The sequence below is a fragment of the Nicotiana sylvestris genome, chromosome 4 (genome assembly GCF_000393655.2).
Source record: "Nicotiana sylvestris chromosome 4, ASM39365v2, whole genome shotgun sequence".
Lineage (NCBI taxonomy): Eukaryota > Viridiplantae > Streptophyta > Magnoliopsida > Solanales > Solanaceae > Nicotiana > Nicotiana sylvestris.
The window spans coordinates 41,004,573-41,024,710 of record NC_091060.1 but is presented as its reverse complement, the minus strand read 5'-3'; the positions used below and the strand labels follow the sequence as shown (position 1 = coordinate 41,024,710).

The following is a 20,138-nucleotide window of genomic DNA, read 5'->3' as shown; positions in this document are numbered from 1 at the left end:
TTGTAGGGTACACATTATATTGATACTTAATTTTTGAAATCTAGAAATATACAGACAATTCTACTTCATTAACTGATACACTGTATTTAGCTAATACCCCTCCACTTTCAAATATTAGTCTTCCTCGCAATATGAATTTGTTTCAAAATATTAGATGCTTCAAAAATCTGGAAGTATTTAATTGGTTCATTAGAACCATATAAAGCAACTTTTTTCTAACTTTATCCTAACTGGTCCAATTAGTGGAGTAACGTTTAAAAAGAAATAAATGATAGTTTAGACAAATATTCAAAGGCAAAAACATAAAGGGATTTTTACATAAATAGCCGGTCGGATTTAGTGTTTACTTTTCCTAGTTGGTATACATAGATTATATACTGATTATAGACGATTAAACAGATATTATACATGGATTATAGATATATTATACATAAGGTAAAGTATACTCAAAGCTCATCCTCTAATTTTAACAGCGTAAATGGATTTTCTTCATAACACCACCATTTTTTGGAATAATTACTTAGAATACAAAAAGTGAAAAAGAACAAAAGATTGTTGAAATGAAAACAAATTAAGGGTTTACCAATAAGGAAGTTCAAAATACACTTAATTAATTATCTGCTACATATTATTGGGATGGTGTCAAGTGCGTATATTAATTTTCTTAGGCAGATTTTAAAGCATGATGATCATTAGTAGGTCAAAGAGGCCAAGATGTTTGAAACTGAGGAGGAAATACTCCATACCCTTCACCAACAATCTTCCCCATTCCTTGAGCTGCATACCCGTTTGTTCCCTACGTACAAATTTCATTTCTAATTAATGTCAACACAGGCATCAATTTGATGGAAAATGTCAAAAGATTCTACAATAAATAAGTGTGTGTATTGTATTGTATATGCATTAGGTAAAGTAGCTTAAATTTCAAGGTAATTCCAGCCTCTTACAATTTATTTGACCTTCTAATATAACTTAGCGGTGGCAAAATGAATTTTTTAAAAAATTATCCATTGATATTATCCGGTAAAAAATAGGTTGGATAATGAATTTTTAAAAATGAGTCCAATATGGATAATCCATATTACGCACTTAAAAAATGGATAACCTATGGGTTTAACTTTTATATTTACAAAGACTTAAATTGGAGGTTCCTTAAGTTTAGAAGATTAGGAATTCTCCCACAAGTGATTATATTCAAGAAGCCATGGATAATATAGATCAATATTCATATTATCCGCCGGTTAATTTATTTTCTATCCATATCAAAAATAGGTCAGGTCAAATAATTTATCTGTTTTTGCATTATTCGTTTTCGACATACTCATATCCGATCGACCTGTCCATTTGCCACCCCTAGGTATGCTTATATATCAACTACTAATGAGACTATGATACCTGTCTTGATAAACTTTTTCTCATTTCACAGAGAGGGGTGCCTTGATTTTCAGTAGTTCTACCTATAAAAAAGAACAGTGGAGGGAACGAAAAAAGGTGTACCTGCATTGAGTCCATATCATCCATCTCTGATGAGTTGAAGTCATAAAACAAACTTGCTGCTGATAGTTTCATTGAAAGAAACTTAAAACAGAAATTCAACGAAAAACAAAAGTATATTAGAGATAAGTTGGTCATTAACTATTATTCTAGACTTCGTGTAGCAATATGTAATAATATCATAGTAAGTCTATAAATCTTACATCAATTTGATTTTGCAATGAACGGACATAGTTGATTATTACATCCAACATCACTGCCATTCCCATAGTCTGCAAGAAGGATTTTAATTTGATTATTTACTACTATACAAGAATGATGATTTAAGGAAACCATAATACTAATTAATTTTTCTGCAATGGAAATATATTTGCAATAATTGCTCAAGAAGGATTTTGATTATTTGAAAATGAAATTAGAAAAGGTGTGTGTATGTGTGTATTGAGGAATTACTAACCTTGTAACATCCAGGAACTAGTTCTTGCAAGCATCTAAGCTTTTCATTTATTTTCTCCCTTCGAAGCTATGTCACAAACAAGAAATTAATCAAGATCATACTTTTACAAGTCTTTTTTATTTTCGTAGAAATTTTCTAGTGATGAGTACATGAGATAATTAAGCTGACAAATTATAACACAATATATTGAATTTATGAATACTTACTCTTTCTGCCAAACTATGACTATCAGTAGCTTGTCCTCTCTTTGCTCTAACATGAACAACTTCTCTTGGCTTCTCAGCTGCTTCTTTCTGATTATTTCTTTTTCTCTTTCTCCCTTCACAGCTCTATATATCACCAAGAAATATATGACACAATTCTTATAACACACAAAGAATAAAAGAGAAGAAGAATTAACATGCCCACCCAACTATTCAAACTAAATATAACTAGCTAGCAAATGTATAATATATGTATAACCGTGTATAATCTATATATAAATTGTAAATCCAGCCGGCTATCTGTGTAAAGGTCTAAAGAAAAGAAGCACATAAGTATTTATATTGACCTTGGCAGTTCCAGATACTAGAGGTGGAGGAGTTGGAATATTATTATTCAGCATGGACTCTGATTCCGGAATTGAATTCATATTACTACTGCAGCCATAATTACTTGGACCTCCCAAGGTAAAAAACTGAGCAGCAGCAGCTGGATCATACATATTCTGAGCAGAAATGGAACTTGAGAGATTCATATCAGTATGAAAAGCCATGTTTGGGAGCTGATGATGATTAGAAAAATCTTCATTTGATAAAGCCAAAAACCCATGTTGATTAATATTTGAGCTGAAATTCTCAGCTTCAAGGTTTATACTATTTAGGAGTTCCATATTATTTGAGTTCATAAAAGGGGAAGAAGAGGAAGAATTCAAAGCCTGAAAACGATCTGCAGCAGAATGATCACCCATGAAATTTGGTAGATCTTAATGTACTTTATATGATAGGATAGGTAATGGAATAGAACAAATGTAAGGGTACTAGTTTCTGTGCAAGGTTTTAAATACTACTCCCCACCTCTATTTTATGTGGTGATATTTGATCGAAATAAATAGGGAAATTTTGTTACCCTCTGCATCCCAATTGACGTGAGACTTTTTTTTAGTCCCAAAAAAAGAATGATATCCTTAAATTTTTCATTTTACCTTTAATATGAATGATGATTTATAGTTACATAACTTTATATGACTTGTTTTAAATCACAAGTTTCAAAAATTTTCTTTTATATTCTTAAACAATGTACCTAATTAAATATTATTACATAAAGTGAGATAGTTAAGCTTACTTTAATTATCAAAATGACCCTTACTATCAACAATTAAATATATAAGAGGTGTTGAGGGTTCCACATGTTCTCCATATTCTCTCTTTCCATAAAAAGGTGAACTTTTGTATACCGATTGATCCTACGGGCCATGTCATTTAGGATAAATTGAGGATAATATGGTAATAATTTTTAAACATATAAAAATATACTAATTGTTTTGGACAATTTGAAAAGAAAAATGTGTTAAATAATAGGGGGTTGGAGGGAGTAATATATAGGTAAATATTTATCCACACGTCATTTACATCAAATCATACTAATTTACCCATGATTAAGTAATTTAATAAGGGAAGTGGGTGTAATATACACTGAAAAAATAGTATTACGGAGCGAAAGTTGAGAAGAGGTTTCTGAAATTATCTCTATAAATTTTTATCATAATATTTGTTCTTGAAACTATGGCAAGCAATTTAATGAATATTCGATGATGGGAGGAAATGGACTTGATTTTTGGGGAAATATAAAAGGAGATTCGTGGATGTAATCTCTTGATGGGTCCACTTCCATTTGATATATCAAGTAAATGGGACCATTACTCACTTTTGATTGAGTATGATCCAAATTGAGAATATCATTGAAGTCTTTTAATGGTTTGGCATTAAGTTGTTGGAAATGACAATAGTGTACATTCCCATTGACCACTTTAATCTTTCCACCTCGTACTAGTTATCACAGATTGATAAAGATAATAATGATAATAATATCCTGTCTATTGAGAAAATAATAGCACTTGATCCTGCACTATTATTTATATAAGCGGATTCAGGATTTAATATTTATAATATATATATATATAGTGAATTTCTCAACAGACATACAAACAAGAAATTATGAGGTTCTGCTGAACCTAAACTTTCCAATTCCCATGCATGCTAGCTCTGCCCCTTAATATTAATATTAGTCGATAATAATTTTTTTTTTAAAATTTTTGCGGTACTTGGAAGTCAAAGTTAGTTTTGGCTTTGATCAACAAACCTAGTTGGATGAAAACTAAACTAGCTTGAGGACTAATATTTTTATCGAATTCTCAATTAATATTTATCACATAAAATACATCTATAATTACCTTCAATTACAGTTGTCTCATATATGTATATCAAGTTAGTTACTATTTCTTTTGAATTCTCAATTAAATATTTTTCACAAAAAATATCTATAATAACTATCTTCAATTGTAGTTGTTCTTATATATATATATATATACCTCTTTATACAAAATTTATTATATCAAGTTAGTTACTATTTTTATCGAATTTTCAATTAACAATTATTACAAATATATATATATATAATTATATAATTATTTTGTAAGTGGCAATTATGATGCAAAATATTCGAATATGTAGCATATATCTTTTAAGATTGAAGGTACTAAAGTACGATATTGACAAGTGTGATGGAACTCCACACAAGTACTTGGGTGACAATCATATACATTCCTATCAGCATTTTCATCATCATACCCAAGATCCACTTATTTTCGTCTGTCATTTTCAAGTCCTAATTAAAGCTAGGATTTTAAAAAAAGTCACTCTTTTTTTGGCTACTTTATCAACGAATTTCCAGAAGTATAAAGGATGCATGAAATTTACTGATGCAGAGAAAAAACTAAAAAGAAGGATTAGACAATCAAGAGTTTCCGTTCTGGTCATTTTTGTACAATTGGAACTTGACTGAAATTGTACCACTTCATCTCCCAACGTATGATGATCCATAACTTTTTTATAGGACCACAAACAGGGCACAGAGTCTTGGACATGGAAACATGGCAAAGTTTATACCCCTTACACAGCAGTTTATAACGTTAGAACTATATGAAACTCATGTAATAAAGCTGGCTGCTGAAACTAACATTTCTTTAAAATTGTAGTGCGCTAGTAAGTTAGCGTTCATCTGACCGGTGACGGACTCAGAAATTTTACTAAATTGTATCAAAATATTAAAAAGTAAACACACGAAGAAAATAAGGGGAGTAAACATATTGTACATATGCATAAAAATAAAATTTTGACCTAGCTAACAAGTATAATTTGCCAACAAAAAGGTATCAATTGACACCCCTTAGCATAAAGTGGCTCCGCCACTAACCTCGACCATTTTATAAAATACGTACTACCTTCCACCAGTACAGATATCAAATAATACTGTTCACCAAGACTTAAGTAGATGAGAAGAAATTACGGATATCATTTGTGTCTACTGAACTTTGATCTCCAATTATCTTCACCAATTTCATTAACTGCTGTCAAAACAGTTTTTTCTCGTAATGTTGCATTTTCTTGCATTCAACTGTTTCCTATGACACAAGCTATGATAAAATTCTCTTAGCATCAATCACACTTAGAGTTAGTAAGTAGTAATTTTTTTTCACTATATCCTCCTTTAAATACTCTGGAGAGGCACATAAACCTTCACCAGTCTTAAGTAAAATTCTCAAAATTGATACCATTAACATCGGCTATTAGACATCAATTTTTCAGTAAATGTAAAATGCTTTTACCAACATGAATAAATTAGCGCAATGCACTGATTATTGATTGTTATAAACAAAATTGTATTTAAGGTGAATGTCTATATTTTAGAGAGATTTTAGGAATTTTACTTGGTCTCTAAGTCACTGTTTCCCTATAAATAGAGAAGTCCTATTCCATTATAATTCATCTCAAAGCAATAAGAATTCTCTCCCTCTTTCTTTGCAATATTCTTCTTTTATTGTTTCATTACACGTTATCAGCACGCGACTCTACCGTCTCAAGAAGCTCTTTGAGAAGACTAAGCAAATATGGATATCTCAAAAAGCAAACTTGGATCAAAGTTTAATTGTAAAAATATTTGTTTGATTGATTCATGTACGACACATACAATATTCAAAGAGAAGAAATATTTCTCTCATTTAAGTATGTGTAAGACAGATGTTACTATAATCTCTGGTAGTAGTAATCTAATTGAAGGCTCTGGAAGAGCTACTATAACTTTGTCTGGGGGAACAATATTTATCATAGATAATGCATTATTCTCCTCCAAGTCCAAGAGGAACTTGTTGAGTTTTAAAGATATCCGCCAAAATGTATCATATTGAGACAATAGATGAGAATGATCTTGAATATCTCATCGTTACCAAAAATATCTTTGGTCAGAAGAGGGTTATTGAGAAGTTCCCATTATTATCTTATGGTCTGTATTGGACAAGAATTAGTGCAATTGAGGCACATTCTATCGTAAACCAAAAGGTTACTGATTCCAATACTATTGTACTTTGGCACGATCGATTGGGACATCCTGGATCAATTATGATGAGACGAATTATAGAGAACTCAAATGGGCATCCATTAAAGAATTTAAAGATTCTTGTAAATAATGATTTTTCTTGCATTTCCTGTTATCAAGGCAAGTTAATTATTAGACTGTCACCAACAAAGGTTGGGATTGAGTCCCATGCATTTTTGGAACGTATACAAGGGGATATTTGTGGACCTATTGATCACCCACCTAGTGGGTCTTTTAGATATTTTATGGTCTTAATAGATGCATCTTCTAGATGGTATCATGTGTGCCTATTGTCATCTCGCAACCTGGCATTTGCAAAATTAATGACACAGATAATCTGATTACGGGCATAATTTTTCGATAATCCAATTAAATCTATTAGACTCGATAATACTGCTGAGTTTTCATCACAAACATTTAATGATTATTGCTTATCAATTGGGATAAAAATGGAACATCTTGTAGCTCATGTTCACAGTCAAAATAGCCTTGCAAAGTCTTTGATTAAACGTCTGCAATTGATAGCAAGACCGTTACTCATGAAAACGAGGTTACCCACTTCTGTTTGGGGTCATGCCATTTTGCATGCAGCAATGCTAATTCGTATCAGACCGACAAATTATTATAAATATTCCCGTTGCAATTAGTGTTGAGTCATGAACCTAATATATCTCATTTAAGAATTTTTGGATGCGCAGTATATGTTCTTGTAGACAAAAACCGTCATATCGCACCAAAATGGGTCATCAAAGAAGATTAGGAATATATGTTGAGTTTGAATCGCCCTCCATTATTCTCTACCTAGAAACATTAATGGAGAATTTGTTCACTGCTCGATTTGTAGATTGTCAATTCGCTGATGTATTTTTTCCAAAATTAGGGGGAGAAATTAGTGGAATCAAACGAGAAATTTCATAGAAAAATCCATCATTGTCTCATCTTGATCCATGTGCATCTATTTATAGAAAAAGAGGTGCAAAAGATTATCCATTTACAGAAAATAACAAATTAAATGTCAGATGTATTTACGGATCTGAAAAGGATAACAAAATCACATATCCCTGCTGTCACGACCCAATTCCCGAACCCGGTCGTGATGGTGCCTCTCGTGAAGACAAGGCCAGCCAAACTAAACAGAACACCTCTCGTAAACAGTTAAATATCATAAACAGTAATAACATATACTATAATATTCATAAATTACGAAATTTAACAAAACAACAGTAGAAACCATCCCGACACAGCCCAAACCAGGGTGTCACAAGTCACGAGCATCTATAAGAATGAAATTTCCACTTTACAGTCCAGAAATACACTGAACAAGAATAATGAATAACATAGAAAGACAGTGGTGCTGCGAACGCTGGCAGTCACCTCGCTAAAACCTCCACAACTCTGACTCCACACAGCCAATACCCGCTACCGGGTGAAAATAAAATACCTGCAACTGCACGCGAGGTGCAGGGAGTAAAGTGAGTACTCCAACTCAGTGAGTAATAAAGGTAAATAATAACTGAGCAGCAAGAAACCACGTAAAGCCACCGACACGCTATATAGAAGCAGTGTAAAAACTCCTTGAGAAAAACCAATGAAACTGTGAATTCTTCATAAAATACTTTGGCTCAGTTTTAAACCTCTTTTGAAAATGATCTTTTTCAACAGTTGTTAAATAATTTCAAAACAATTAGTGCCGCTATGCACGGAAATCCGCCCCTCGGGCACAAATATCACAGTTAAACAAGTAAAAGACAAGTAAGTATGCAAAATGAACACATAAACCTCGCCCCTCGGGCAATCATATAGAATAGTAGCAGCCCCTTGGGCACAATTAGTTCCTGGTCAGCCATTGTTACCTGACCGCACGGTGTTATTCCTGGTCAGCCATTGTTACCTGACCAAATTGCATCATACAGTGTCATTGTTACCACTATTTCAAATCACATGGGTACCCGCACTCACTGTGGGTGTGCAGACTCCGGAGGGGCTCCTACAACCCAAACGCAATAACAAGCCATCTCGTGGCATCAATCAAGTCCTGGTCAGTCATTGTTACTTGACCAATTTATACCATACAGTGTCATTGTTACCACTGTTTCAAGTCACATCATACAGTGTCATTGTTACCACTGTTTCAAGTCATATCATACAGTGTCATTGTTACCACTGTTTCAAGTCACTTCTGCGGCGCGCAGCCCGATCCATGCTTAGTCCAGAAATTATAATAAGCCCCTTGGGCACTTGTAAAATAGTATTTTCCAGCCCGAAATATCATTTAGAAATATCATTTAAGTTTTCAAATCTTAGAAATATGGCTGAGTTGCAAAACAGTATTTAAAACCTTGAACTGAGATCCAATAATATGCAACATATGCAAAAATAGTGATATCAATCCCTGAAGGATTCAAATAATTGGCGCGAAGCCCAGATATATCAAATAAATCCAAGTAGGAGGATTATCAAGTAAGGTCTAGCCGAAAACACAGAAGAAACATCTCTCGGGACGGACCAAGTCACAATCCCCAATAACAAACGACCCCGCACTCGTCATAGGGTGTGTGTCTCACCTCACTATAGCACTACGATGTGCAAATCCGGGGTTTCAAACCCTCAGGATATTATTTACAATCATTACTCACCTCGAAGCGGTGAAATCTCTAGCTCGCGACGCCTTTTCCCCTCCAATCGACCTCCACGCGCGTCGAATCTAACCAAAATCAGAGCGAATACATCATAATATGCTAAGGGGACAATACCCAATCGAAAACAATCGAAAAATATCAAGAATCTCGAAATTAGCAAAACCCGAGCCCGGGCCCACGTCTTGGAATCGGGTAAAATTTACATTTTTAGAATCATCATGCCCTCACGAGTCTAACCATACCAAAATTATCCAATTCTGATACCATTTGGTCATTCAAATCATCATTTTACACTTTTGAAAGGTTTCACAATTTTCTTCCCAAATTCCATCTCAAATCACGAATTAAATGATGAATTCAGTGATAGATTCATGTATTCTAGCCAAATCTGAGTTAAAATCACTTACCCCGATGAGTTCCTTGAAAACCCTTCGAAAAATCACCAAAATCCGAGCTCTCTAGGTCAAAACATTAAATAAAACTCAAAACCTCGTATTTATATAGTACCCTTCGGATTCCGACACCGCTGACCGCATAAAAATGACCGCGGTCCGCGCAAAAATGACTGCGGCCGCGCAGCTTTTGACTGCAGTGACATGCTTTAGTATTTTGGCCATAACTTTCTCTAAAGGTGTCCAAATTACGATATCTTTACCTTTCTGGAAACTAGACACGACGGGCTACAGCTTTCGTTTTTGAATCACCTCAAAATTCCTTGTGGATCAAAAGATATGAACCTCCTAAGTAGGACCAGCAACCTGCAGTCTTCAGTGACCGCGGTCCGCGCCCACTTTGACGCGGTCAGCGCTGGCCAGCGCGCGAAAAGGAGCGCGGTCCGCGCCACAACTGCTGCCCCCTCCATTTTCTAAGTTCCGAGGTGTCCGTACTCGCTCAAAACTCACCCGAAACATGCCCGAGGCCCCCGGGACCTCAACCAAAAGCACCAACGCGTCCTAAACATTATTCAATCTCGTTCCAATCATCAAAACACCTCGACTAACACCAAAAATCCTCAAATCACATCGAATTCAAGCCTATGCATCTCAAGAACTTTCAAATTCCATTTTTTATCAAAAACCCAACCAAACCACGTCCGAATGACCTCAAATTTTGCAGACAAGTCCAAAATGACATAACGAAGTTACAGAAACTCTCGGAATTCCATTCCGACCCTCGGATCAAAATCTCACCTATCAACCGGAATTCGCCAAAATACGAACTTCCGCCAATTCAAGCCTAATTCTACACCGCACCTCCAAAACCACTTCTGATCACTCTCCTAAGTCACAAATCACCTCCCGAAGCTAACCGAACCATCAGAACCCACATCCGAACCCTTTAACACATAAGTCAACATCCGGTTAACTTTTCCAAAATAAGTCTTCCTTAAAGAGACTAAGTGTCTCATTTCCTATCAAAACCAATCCGATTTAACTCTAACACACCGAAGACTGATAACGAAACATGAAGAAGCATAAAATGGGAAAGACGAAGCGGTTCTCATGAGACGACGGGTTGGGTCGTCACATCCTCCCCAACTTAAACAAACGCTCGTCCTCGAGCGTACCCAGAGTTATCCTAGAAGCTAACCAATAGTTGAATGACCTTACCAAGAATATACCCGGGGGTGATCCTACGTCACCCTATCTCGCATAGGTCCGATAACACAACATAGCTGAAATTTCACAATCCATCTAGTCTATAAATCATAGAACCACATTGCACTTTCCGAAATCATACACAAGATCCGATCCTCACATCCATACTTAAAATAGGCCCGAACCAGCTATAATAACCCTCAATCATATGATATACTATATAACTCTAACACTCGAAACAATAACTTCTATTCACAGCAGTTGCCCACAGTGCCCGAATACCGGTAGGAAACCTCTTATCAACTAAGGTCTTATTCTAACACTTCCATATACTGCCAACGATAAACGAAACACGCAACAAACCATAACCATTTCTTAGATCAACCACTCATGAAGCCACTTCCCTTTTGACTAATACCATAACAGGTTTCTAAGCCGAACCTCGACATTATCCTTCTAACAAGCTGAAATCAAATCTGTTCGTATTCATTAATGACCCCAACGATCACCTCGAATCCAACACACCACTCTGGTGATATGACGCCTCAATACAGGCCTAAGCCACAACTTGTATAATACACGCACCAATAAGAAACGGTCTGAACATACTTAAATCATAAAAAAAATGACTCAAACGAAAGAGATGTACCTCAAGCTCATCAATACCATCACAACACAAGGCTGAGACCCCGTCTCACATCATATAAATAGAACACTGAATCCACCCCGAAAGGTCATATCTCCATGTGGCCTCGCTACAACGCGCGATCCTATTCAATCACTGTTATACATAAAATACCTACAGTCACCATGCTTTAAATCGACAGCCACGCACAATTTGATGTTTGAAACCAAAGTAGATCATTACACCCACGGTGAAACAAGTAGCATATACCATGCAAACCCGATAGGACGTAACCGGTACGCCATCCACTGAGCAACACCCAACTATTCTTCCGCTTGACTTCCACTATGAACCCCAACAGAATCGCACCATTGGTGCCCATAACCAATAAATCATAACGTCTCGCAACACAGAAGGCAACTCACGGACCTCCCGATCACTAATAGGCTCAATAACGGTCGAGTCAACCTAACCCTCAACGATACAATTCGGAGCCAACCGAGCCGACTCAAGCTAGAACACGCATCCACATTAGCTTGCCAACGAACTCTTTACCGAGGAAGCCTGAAGCCGCTTCTTCCACTACCATAACTCCTTCCGGAGTCATACGATACGGTTTCCGGCACCAAATCAATACCGAAATCCACAACTCCGTCCGGCGACATGCCCGGCCACAAGAAACATATTCGAAAAGTCCTTCAACATCAGAACTGAATCAATGATGGCAACCTATGCGCTGACATCCATCACGAGTCCCAAATAAGGAAAGCAACCCTTCCCAGCCGTCCGCTGGTTTTTTGAAACATAAAACACTCTACTAGAGCATACTCCGACACACCTCGCCACTCACCTTGTGGCATTTCCGGCATAGCCCATAACGCAATAATCCATAATAACCCAACACTGAGAAATCCAGTCTAAACCCCGATATCATATCCAAAATCTGATATACCAGAAAAGGAAAGGTCCACTCGGGGCCCCAAATCCCGATAGCCGTTACACACGATCCACAATCACAACATAGCCTGAATATGAGAACTTTCGTCTTCAAATCCACGCGACACATGAATCACTACATCATATCCCAATTTCACCGTCCGAAAGCATACCACACCTTAATACCCAATAATTCTACGATAGACTCTAAAAGTTCCCTGTACTACCAAGCCAACCCGAATATCACCAGTCGATCTAATAAGAAAGTGCCGCAATACCACCGAAGTTCCATCCATTTAATCACATTGCCCTTTTCCTGAAACATATACTCTCGTCAAATCACTTTCAAATAGCAGTACCATTTTCCTTGATTATCTGAGGCTACCTACTGCCTAAGTGTGAGCTTCCTTTCTGAACCGAACTGTAACCTAACATATGCAAGTCTCGGTCCTCCACAACATACCGCATATAACATACCATCCGAGGATACATGAAAACCTTACCTCCCTTCCGGGCCATAGACATCTATGCTCTCTTGACTCAAGAACTTCCATCGATCCCATCTAGAAGAAAAATCATTACACATCCCATGTCTCTCATATTCATAGAAAATGTACCTCTTCAACCACGATAGAAATCAACAAGAACTCTCTCAATTCCGTTTGCATAAATTAAACTGCCAGGACGGAATCCTTCTAACTCGACCAAGCTAAGCAAGCCAACAAAACCCAAGAGTATTGCTACAAAGTACTTGTATGAACTCATTACCTCGAACACATACCAAGAATTAATCATACCTTTACCATACCGATCCGGTCTACTATCAAGCTATTCCATCTATCTAAATTTCCTTCTGATTCATATTCAATTTGATATTTATCCTTGCTGTAGCACCACAATTCCTCAACCCAGGCTCACTACGTGATACCCAAGCACAAGACCACACCGTCTAAGACCCATAAGCCACTGAATCCTCTCTCAATTATTTCCAGATACCCCACATTCCAACATACTTCACTCCGAAGAACTTCCTGCGAATCTAAATCCGTTACCTTTTCTTTCCTGATACTGATACATAGGATCTTATAATCGATATAGAGATATCATAAGTCTTGACCTCATCCAATGAAAATACAGTTTCTAACCCCATATACAACTTTAAGATACCTAATTGTTACATGTGGAACCTCGAACACATTAGGACTATTTTCGAGAGTCATTCACTCTATTCAACTTGCATTTAGCCTGCTCAACTAACAAAACCACCTGTGCCTCATTAGCACTCTGACACCGCAAGATACAACCTTATCCCAATACAATCAAGCATCTTCCTTCTCTATACGCTGAGCATTCTTTACAACAGCTCAAGACATCCTATTATTTTCACACATCTACGAAGCACCATATAACCTTTATTAAAATTTTCCTTCACTCGTGCCATTTTCGGCTCAATTTCCACTCGCCAGCAGACTTCAATTCAAAACCAGCATAGTAATACCACCGTACAATCAGCTGAACAATAACAAGCTTCCCAACTTGGCTCGAAGCCATAGATCAGAACACACAATACTCATAACGTGTATACTCAACCACTGCCTTAATACCATAGTGAGATTAAACTCAAATCATTTGTAAGCTTGTGAAAACACAGATCATCTAGTACTTTAAATCTTCTACAAATCTCGCATTCATCCTCGCAACAGTTAAGCTCACTCTCTTGTGCGACCCCAAAATTTCAAACTTCAACACTTACAATTCACTGGCACATGAGGTCTTCTATCATTTACATAAGGATCACACCGCCTGAGCACACTTCGCGGGAGATAACCCACCTGCTTCGCCTCAATATAACCTTTTCGTATACCTTCCACAGCCATAAGCATTAAGCAGTCACTTGATCTTCTTGAATATGTACTCATACCGCAACGTGAAATTTACTTCACTCTCAACTAGGAGACTTGAAAAGATTCTTCACACACCTATAATCTCGGAACTACACTTCCACTCACAATGGAAATTCTACATTTAGTAATCCATCTATCATCCAACAAATCTTCCTCGACACTTCCAAGTCATATAGAAACATCACGCAGTACTAGCATATTCATCACATAGCTATCCAGCTGTCACTCCCACTATTAGGGACAATACTGAACATATAAGTTCAAAACACTTACTCGTACAATCAGCACCTTGGTGCTCAAGCCATAGGAAAAAATCCGGCCTCAAGTCCTCCAGACTGGACCCAACATAAACTCACAGGGATTACATCTCGCCCCTCGATAGGGGATTCACAAGCCATCAAGGCACATCTGATACTGAGCACTCATGTGTGCATACGGACACGTAAAAGGAATTTCAAGAGTTACTTTTCAAGCTGAATCAAGGACGCACGATAAGAATTCAAGAATGTGAAGTTTTTCCTAAGGTTCTACATCCTCTCGAGGATAAATACAGACGTCTCCGTACCGATCCGCGAGACTCTACTAAACCTGCTCATGACTCGTGAGACCTATGTAACCTAGGCTCTGATACCAACTTGTCACGACCCAATTCCCGAACCCGGTCATGATGGCGCCTCTCGTGAAGACAAGGCCAGCCAAACTAAACAGAACACATCTCGTAAACAGTTAAATATCATAAACAGTAATAACATATACTATAATCTTCATAAATTACAAAATTTAACAAAACAACATTAGAAACCATCCCGACACATCCCAAACCATGGTGTCACAAGTCACGAGCATCTATAAGAATGAAATTTCCACTTTACAGTCTAGAAATACACTGAATAAGAATAATGAATAACATAGAAAGACAGTGGTGCTGTGAACGCTGGCAGTCACCTCGCTAAAACCTCCACAATTCTGACTCCACACAGCCAATACCCACTACCGGGTGAAAAACAAATACCTGCAACTGCACACGAGGTGCAGGGAGTACTCCAACTCAGTGAGTAATAAAGGTAAATAATAACTGAGCAGCAAGAAACCACGTAAAGCAACCGACATGCTATATAGAAGCAGTGTAAAAACTCCTTGAGAAAAACCAGTGAAACTGTGAATTCTTCAGAAAGTACCTTGGCTCAGTTTTAAACCTCTTTTGAAAATGATCTTTTTCAACAGTTGTGAAATAATTTCAAAACAATTAGTGCCGCTATGCACAGAAATCCGCCCCTCGGGCACAAATATCACAGTTAAACAAGTAAAAGACAAGTAAGTATGCAAAATGAACACATAAACCTCGCCCCTCGGGCAATCATATAGAATAGTAGCAGCCCCTCGGGCACAATTAGTTCCTGGTCAGCCATTGTTACCTGACCGCACGGTGTTATTCCTGGTCAGCCATTGTTACCTGACCAAATTGCATCATACAGTGTCATTGTTACCACTATTTCAAATCACTACTACGGCGCGCAGCCCGATCCATGCTCAGTCCAGAAATCATAATAAGCCCCTTGGGCACTTGTAAAACAGTATTTCCCAGCCCGAAATATCATTTAGAAATATCATTTTAGTTTTCAAATCTTAGAAAGATGGCTGAGTTTCAAAACAGTACTTAAAACCTTGAACTGAGATCAAATAATATGCAACATATGCAAAAACAGTGATATCAATCCCTGAAGGATTCAAATAATTGGCGCGAAGCCTAGATATATCAAATAAATCCAAGTAGGAGGATTATCAAGTAAGGTCTAGCCGAAAACACAGAAGAAACATCTCTCGGGACGGACCAAGTCACAATCCCCAATAACAAACGACCCCGCACTCGTCATAGGGTGCGTGTCTTACCTCATTATAGCACTACGATGTGCAAATCCAGGGTTTCAAACCCTCGGGATATTATTTACAATCATTACTCACCTCGAAGCGGTGAAATCTCTAGCTCGCGACGCCTTTTCCCCTCCAATCGACCTCCACGCGCGTCGAATCTAACCAAAATCAGAGCGAATACATCACAATATGCTAAGTGGACAATACCCAATCGAAAACAATAGAAAAATATCAAGAATCTCGAAATTAGCAAAACCCGAGCCCGGACCCACGTCTTGGAATCGGGTAAAATTTACATTTTTAGAATCTTCATGCCCTCACGAGTCTAACCATACCAAAATTATCCAATTCCGATACCATTTGGTCCTTCAAATCATCATTTTACACTTTTGAAAGGTTTCACAATTTTCTTCCCAAATTTCATCTCAAATCACGAATTAAATGATGAATTCAGTGATAGATTCATGTATTCTAGCCAAATCTGAGTTAAAATCACTTACCCCGATGAGTTCCTTGAAAAACCTTCGAAAAATCACAAAAATCCGAGCTCTCTAGGTCAAAACATTAAATAAAACTCAAAACCTCGTATTTCTATTGTACCCTTCGGATTCCGACACCGCTGACCGCATAAAAATGACCGCGGTCCGTGCAAAATCAGCGGGGTCCGCGCAAAAATGACTGCGGCCGCGCAGCTTTTGACTGCAGTGACAGGCTTCAGTATTTTGGCCATAACTTTCGCTACATGTGTCCAAATTACGATATCTTTACCTTTCGTGAAACTAGACACGAAGGGATACAACTTTCGTTTTTGAATCACCTCAAAATTCCTTGTGGATCAAAGGATATGAGCTTCCGAAATAGGACTAGCAACCTGCAGTCTTCAGTGACCGCGGTCCGCGCCCACTTTGACGCGGTCAGCGCTGGCCAGCGCGCCCAGCACGAAAAGGAGCGCGGTCCGCGCCACAACTGCTGCCCTCTCCATTTTCTAAGTTCTGGTGTGTCCGTACTCGCTCAAAACTCACCCGAAACATGCCCGAGGCCCCCAGGACCTCAACCAAAAGCACCAACGTGTCCTAAACATTATTCAATCTCGTTCCAATCTTCAAAACACCTCGACTAACACCAAAAATCCTCAAATCACATCGAATTCAAGCCTATGAATCTCAAGAACTTTCAAATTCCATTTTTTATCAAAAACCCAACCAAACCACGTCCGAATGACCTCAAATTTTGCAGACAAGTCCAAAATGACATAACAAAGTTACAGAAACTCTCGGAATTCCATTCCGACTCTCGGATCAAAATCTCACCTATCAACCGGAATTCGCCAAAATACGAACTTCCGCCAATTCAAGCCTAATTCTATACCGTACCTCCAAAACCACTTCTGATCACTCTCCTAAGTCACAAATCACCTCCCGAAGCTAACCGAACCATCAGAACTCACATCTGAACCCTCTAACACATAAGTCAACATCCGGTTGACTTTTCCAAAATAAGCCTTCCTTAAAGAGACTAAGTGTCTTATTTCCTATCAAAACCAATCCGATTTAACTCTAACACACCGAAGACTGATAACGAAACATGAAGAAGCATAAAATAGGAAAGACGAAGCGGTTCTCATGAGACGACGGGTTGGGTCGTCACACCTGCAGATAATGTTCCAATCCGTATTGATGTCCTTGTTGGACAATCTTCTAGTATCATAGCTAATGAGTCAAAAGCACGCCTAAAACGTGGCAGGCCATTGGGTTCTAAGGATTGAAATCCTTGAAAAAGAAAAGTAAATTATCAAGATGACACTACAAATGAGTCTTATAAAGAAACCCATGATTTAACCAATCCTGAGATTCATGAGGAAATCAATGAGCATGTGACTCAAGAAAATAAGGAACTATCAATAAATCCAATCGATATTGAAACATATTTGAATCGTTTAGATATAGTGATGGATTGTGTATTTGCATACAATGTTGCATCTAGCATTGTGCAAGATTATGAGGATCTTGAACCTCAATCTATTGGAGAATGTCGACAAAGACGTGATTGGCCAAAATGGCAAGAGGCAATCCAATCTGAGTTAGATTCACTTGCGAAACGTGAAGTTTTTGGGCCTGTAGTCCAAACACCTAATGGTGTTAAGACTGTTGGCTATAAATAGGTCTTTGTACGTAAGAGAAATGAGAAAATAAGGTACAAAGACATAATGCACGCCTTGTTGCACAAGCATTTTCACAAACACCTGGTGTAGATTATGAAGAGACATGTTCACCTGTTATGGATGCAATAACATTTCGTTATTATTAGTTTTGATATCCATGAAAAGCTTGACATGCATTTAATGCATATGGTTACTGCCTACCTTAATTGCTCACTTGATAATGGGATATACATGAAAATTCTCGAGGGATTTAAAATGGCTGACGCACATAATTCAAAGTCCCAAAAAAAAATTCAATCAATTTGCAAAGATCTTTGTATGGTCTAAAACAATCAGAACGAATGTGGTATAACTGTCTTAGTGAGTATTTATTAAAGGAATGTTATATAAATGATGCCATTTGTCAATGTATTTTTATAAAGAAAACAACATCGGAATTTATTGTATTTGCCGTATATATCGATGACATAAAGCTTACTGGAACTCTTATAGAACTCCAAAAGGCAATTGATTATTCAAAAAAAGGAATTCGAGATGAAAGATCTCGAAAAGAAAAAATTATGTCACGGTAAAATGGTTCATCAATATACCTACACAGAAAAGGTAAAATGGTTTTACATGGATGGATCACATCCATTAAGTACTTCAATGGTTGTTCGATCACTTGATGTGAATAAGGATCCGTTCCGACCTCAAGAAAAGAATGAAGAACTACTTGGTCCTAGAGTACAATATCTTAGTACAATTGGTGAACTAATGTATTAGCATGACATAACTTTTTCAGTTAATGTCTTAGCAAGATATAGTTCTGCTCCTATAAGGAGACATTGGAATGGAATCAAACATATATTGCGTTATCTAAAAGGGACTACCGATATGAGCTAATTTTATGATAATAATTGCAGTCCCGATCTTGTTGATTATGCCAATGATGGGTATTTATTTGACCTACACAAGGCTCGATCACAAACGGGCTATGTGTTTATATTTGGAGGCACTGCCATATATTGGCGATTGACTAAGCAATCAATCGCGGCTACTTCATCTAATCATGCTGAGATAATTGCTACTCATGAAGCAAATCGAGAATGTGTGTGGTTGAGGTCTATAATACACCTTATTCGAGACAAATAAGGTTTGAAGTGTGGCAAACTACCCACGATTTTGTATAAGACAATGCAGCATGCGTAGCCCAATTGAAGGGATGATTCATAAAAGAAGATAGGACAAATCACATTTCATCAAAATTATTTTTCACATATGATCTTCAAAAGATGGTGATATCAATATGCAACAGATTTGTTCAAGTGATATTATAGGTGATCTGTTCACAAAATCTCAACCTACGTCAACCTTCAAGAAACTAGTGTATAAGATTGGGATGCGAATGCTCAAGGATGTGAATTGATGCTCTTATCAGGTGGAGTTAATAAGCGTTGTACTTTTTTTCCCTTACAAGATTTTTTCTCACTGGGTTTTCCTTGCAAGGTTTTTAACGAGGCAACCAAAAGGCGTATTTCTAAACATGTGTACTCTTTTTCCTTTTTTAAATTTTTTTTCCACTAGACTTTATTTTAGTTAAAGTTTTAACTAGGCACATTATCTGTTGAATAGATATTCTAGAGGGAGTGTTATAAATAGAATTATATTTAAGGTGAATATCTATACTTTAGAGTGATTTTAGAGATTTTACTTGGTGGCTAAGTCACACTTTCCCTATAAATAGAGAAGTCCTATTCCATTATAATTCATCAAAGCAATAAGAATTCTCTCTTTCTTTGCAATATTCTTCTTTTATTGTTTCATTCCATTGATAATTT

The 20,138-nt window shown here is 37.1% G+C and overlaps 1 protein-coding gene across 1 annotated transcript; it reads right to left on the bottom strand.

The window, feature by feature from the left end:
- Positions 1-561: 561 nt before the first annotated feature.
- Positions 562-3,014, bottom strand: LOC104228285 (transcription factor bHLH75-like). Its single transcript, XM_009780730.2, has 6 exons — positions 2,502-3,014; positions 2,158-2,280; positions 1,952-2,017; positions 1,698-1,766; positions 1,498-1,578; positions 562-796 (listed from the first exon to the last, which is right to left on the bottom strand). The coding sequence occupies exons 1-6, from the start codon at positions 2,898-2,900 to the stop codon at positions 701-703; spliced, it is 834 nt and encodes a 277-aa protein (XP_009779032.1). The 5' UTR covers positions 2,901-3,014; the 3' UTR covers positions 562-700.
- Between the last annotated feature and the right edge of the window lie 17,124 nt (positions 3,015-20,138).

Coding starts and splice junctions, on each gene's coding strand:
- LOC104228285 (XM_009780730.2), bottom strand. CDS start 2,900: ATGGGTGATCATTCTGCTGCAGATCGTTTTCAGGCTTTGAATTCTTCC. Junction 2,281..2,501: donor TAGTATCTGGAACTGCCAAG/GTCAATATAAAT, acceptor GGTGATATATAG/AGCTGTGAAGGGAGAAAGAG. Junction 1,579..1,697: donor CATTGCAAAATCAAATTGAT/GTAAGATTTATA, acceptor TTCTGTTTTAAG/TTTCTTTCAATGAAACTATC.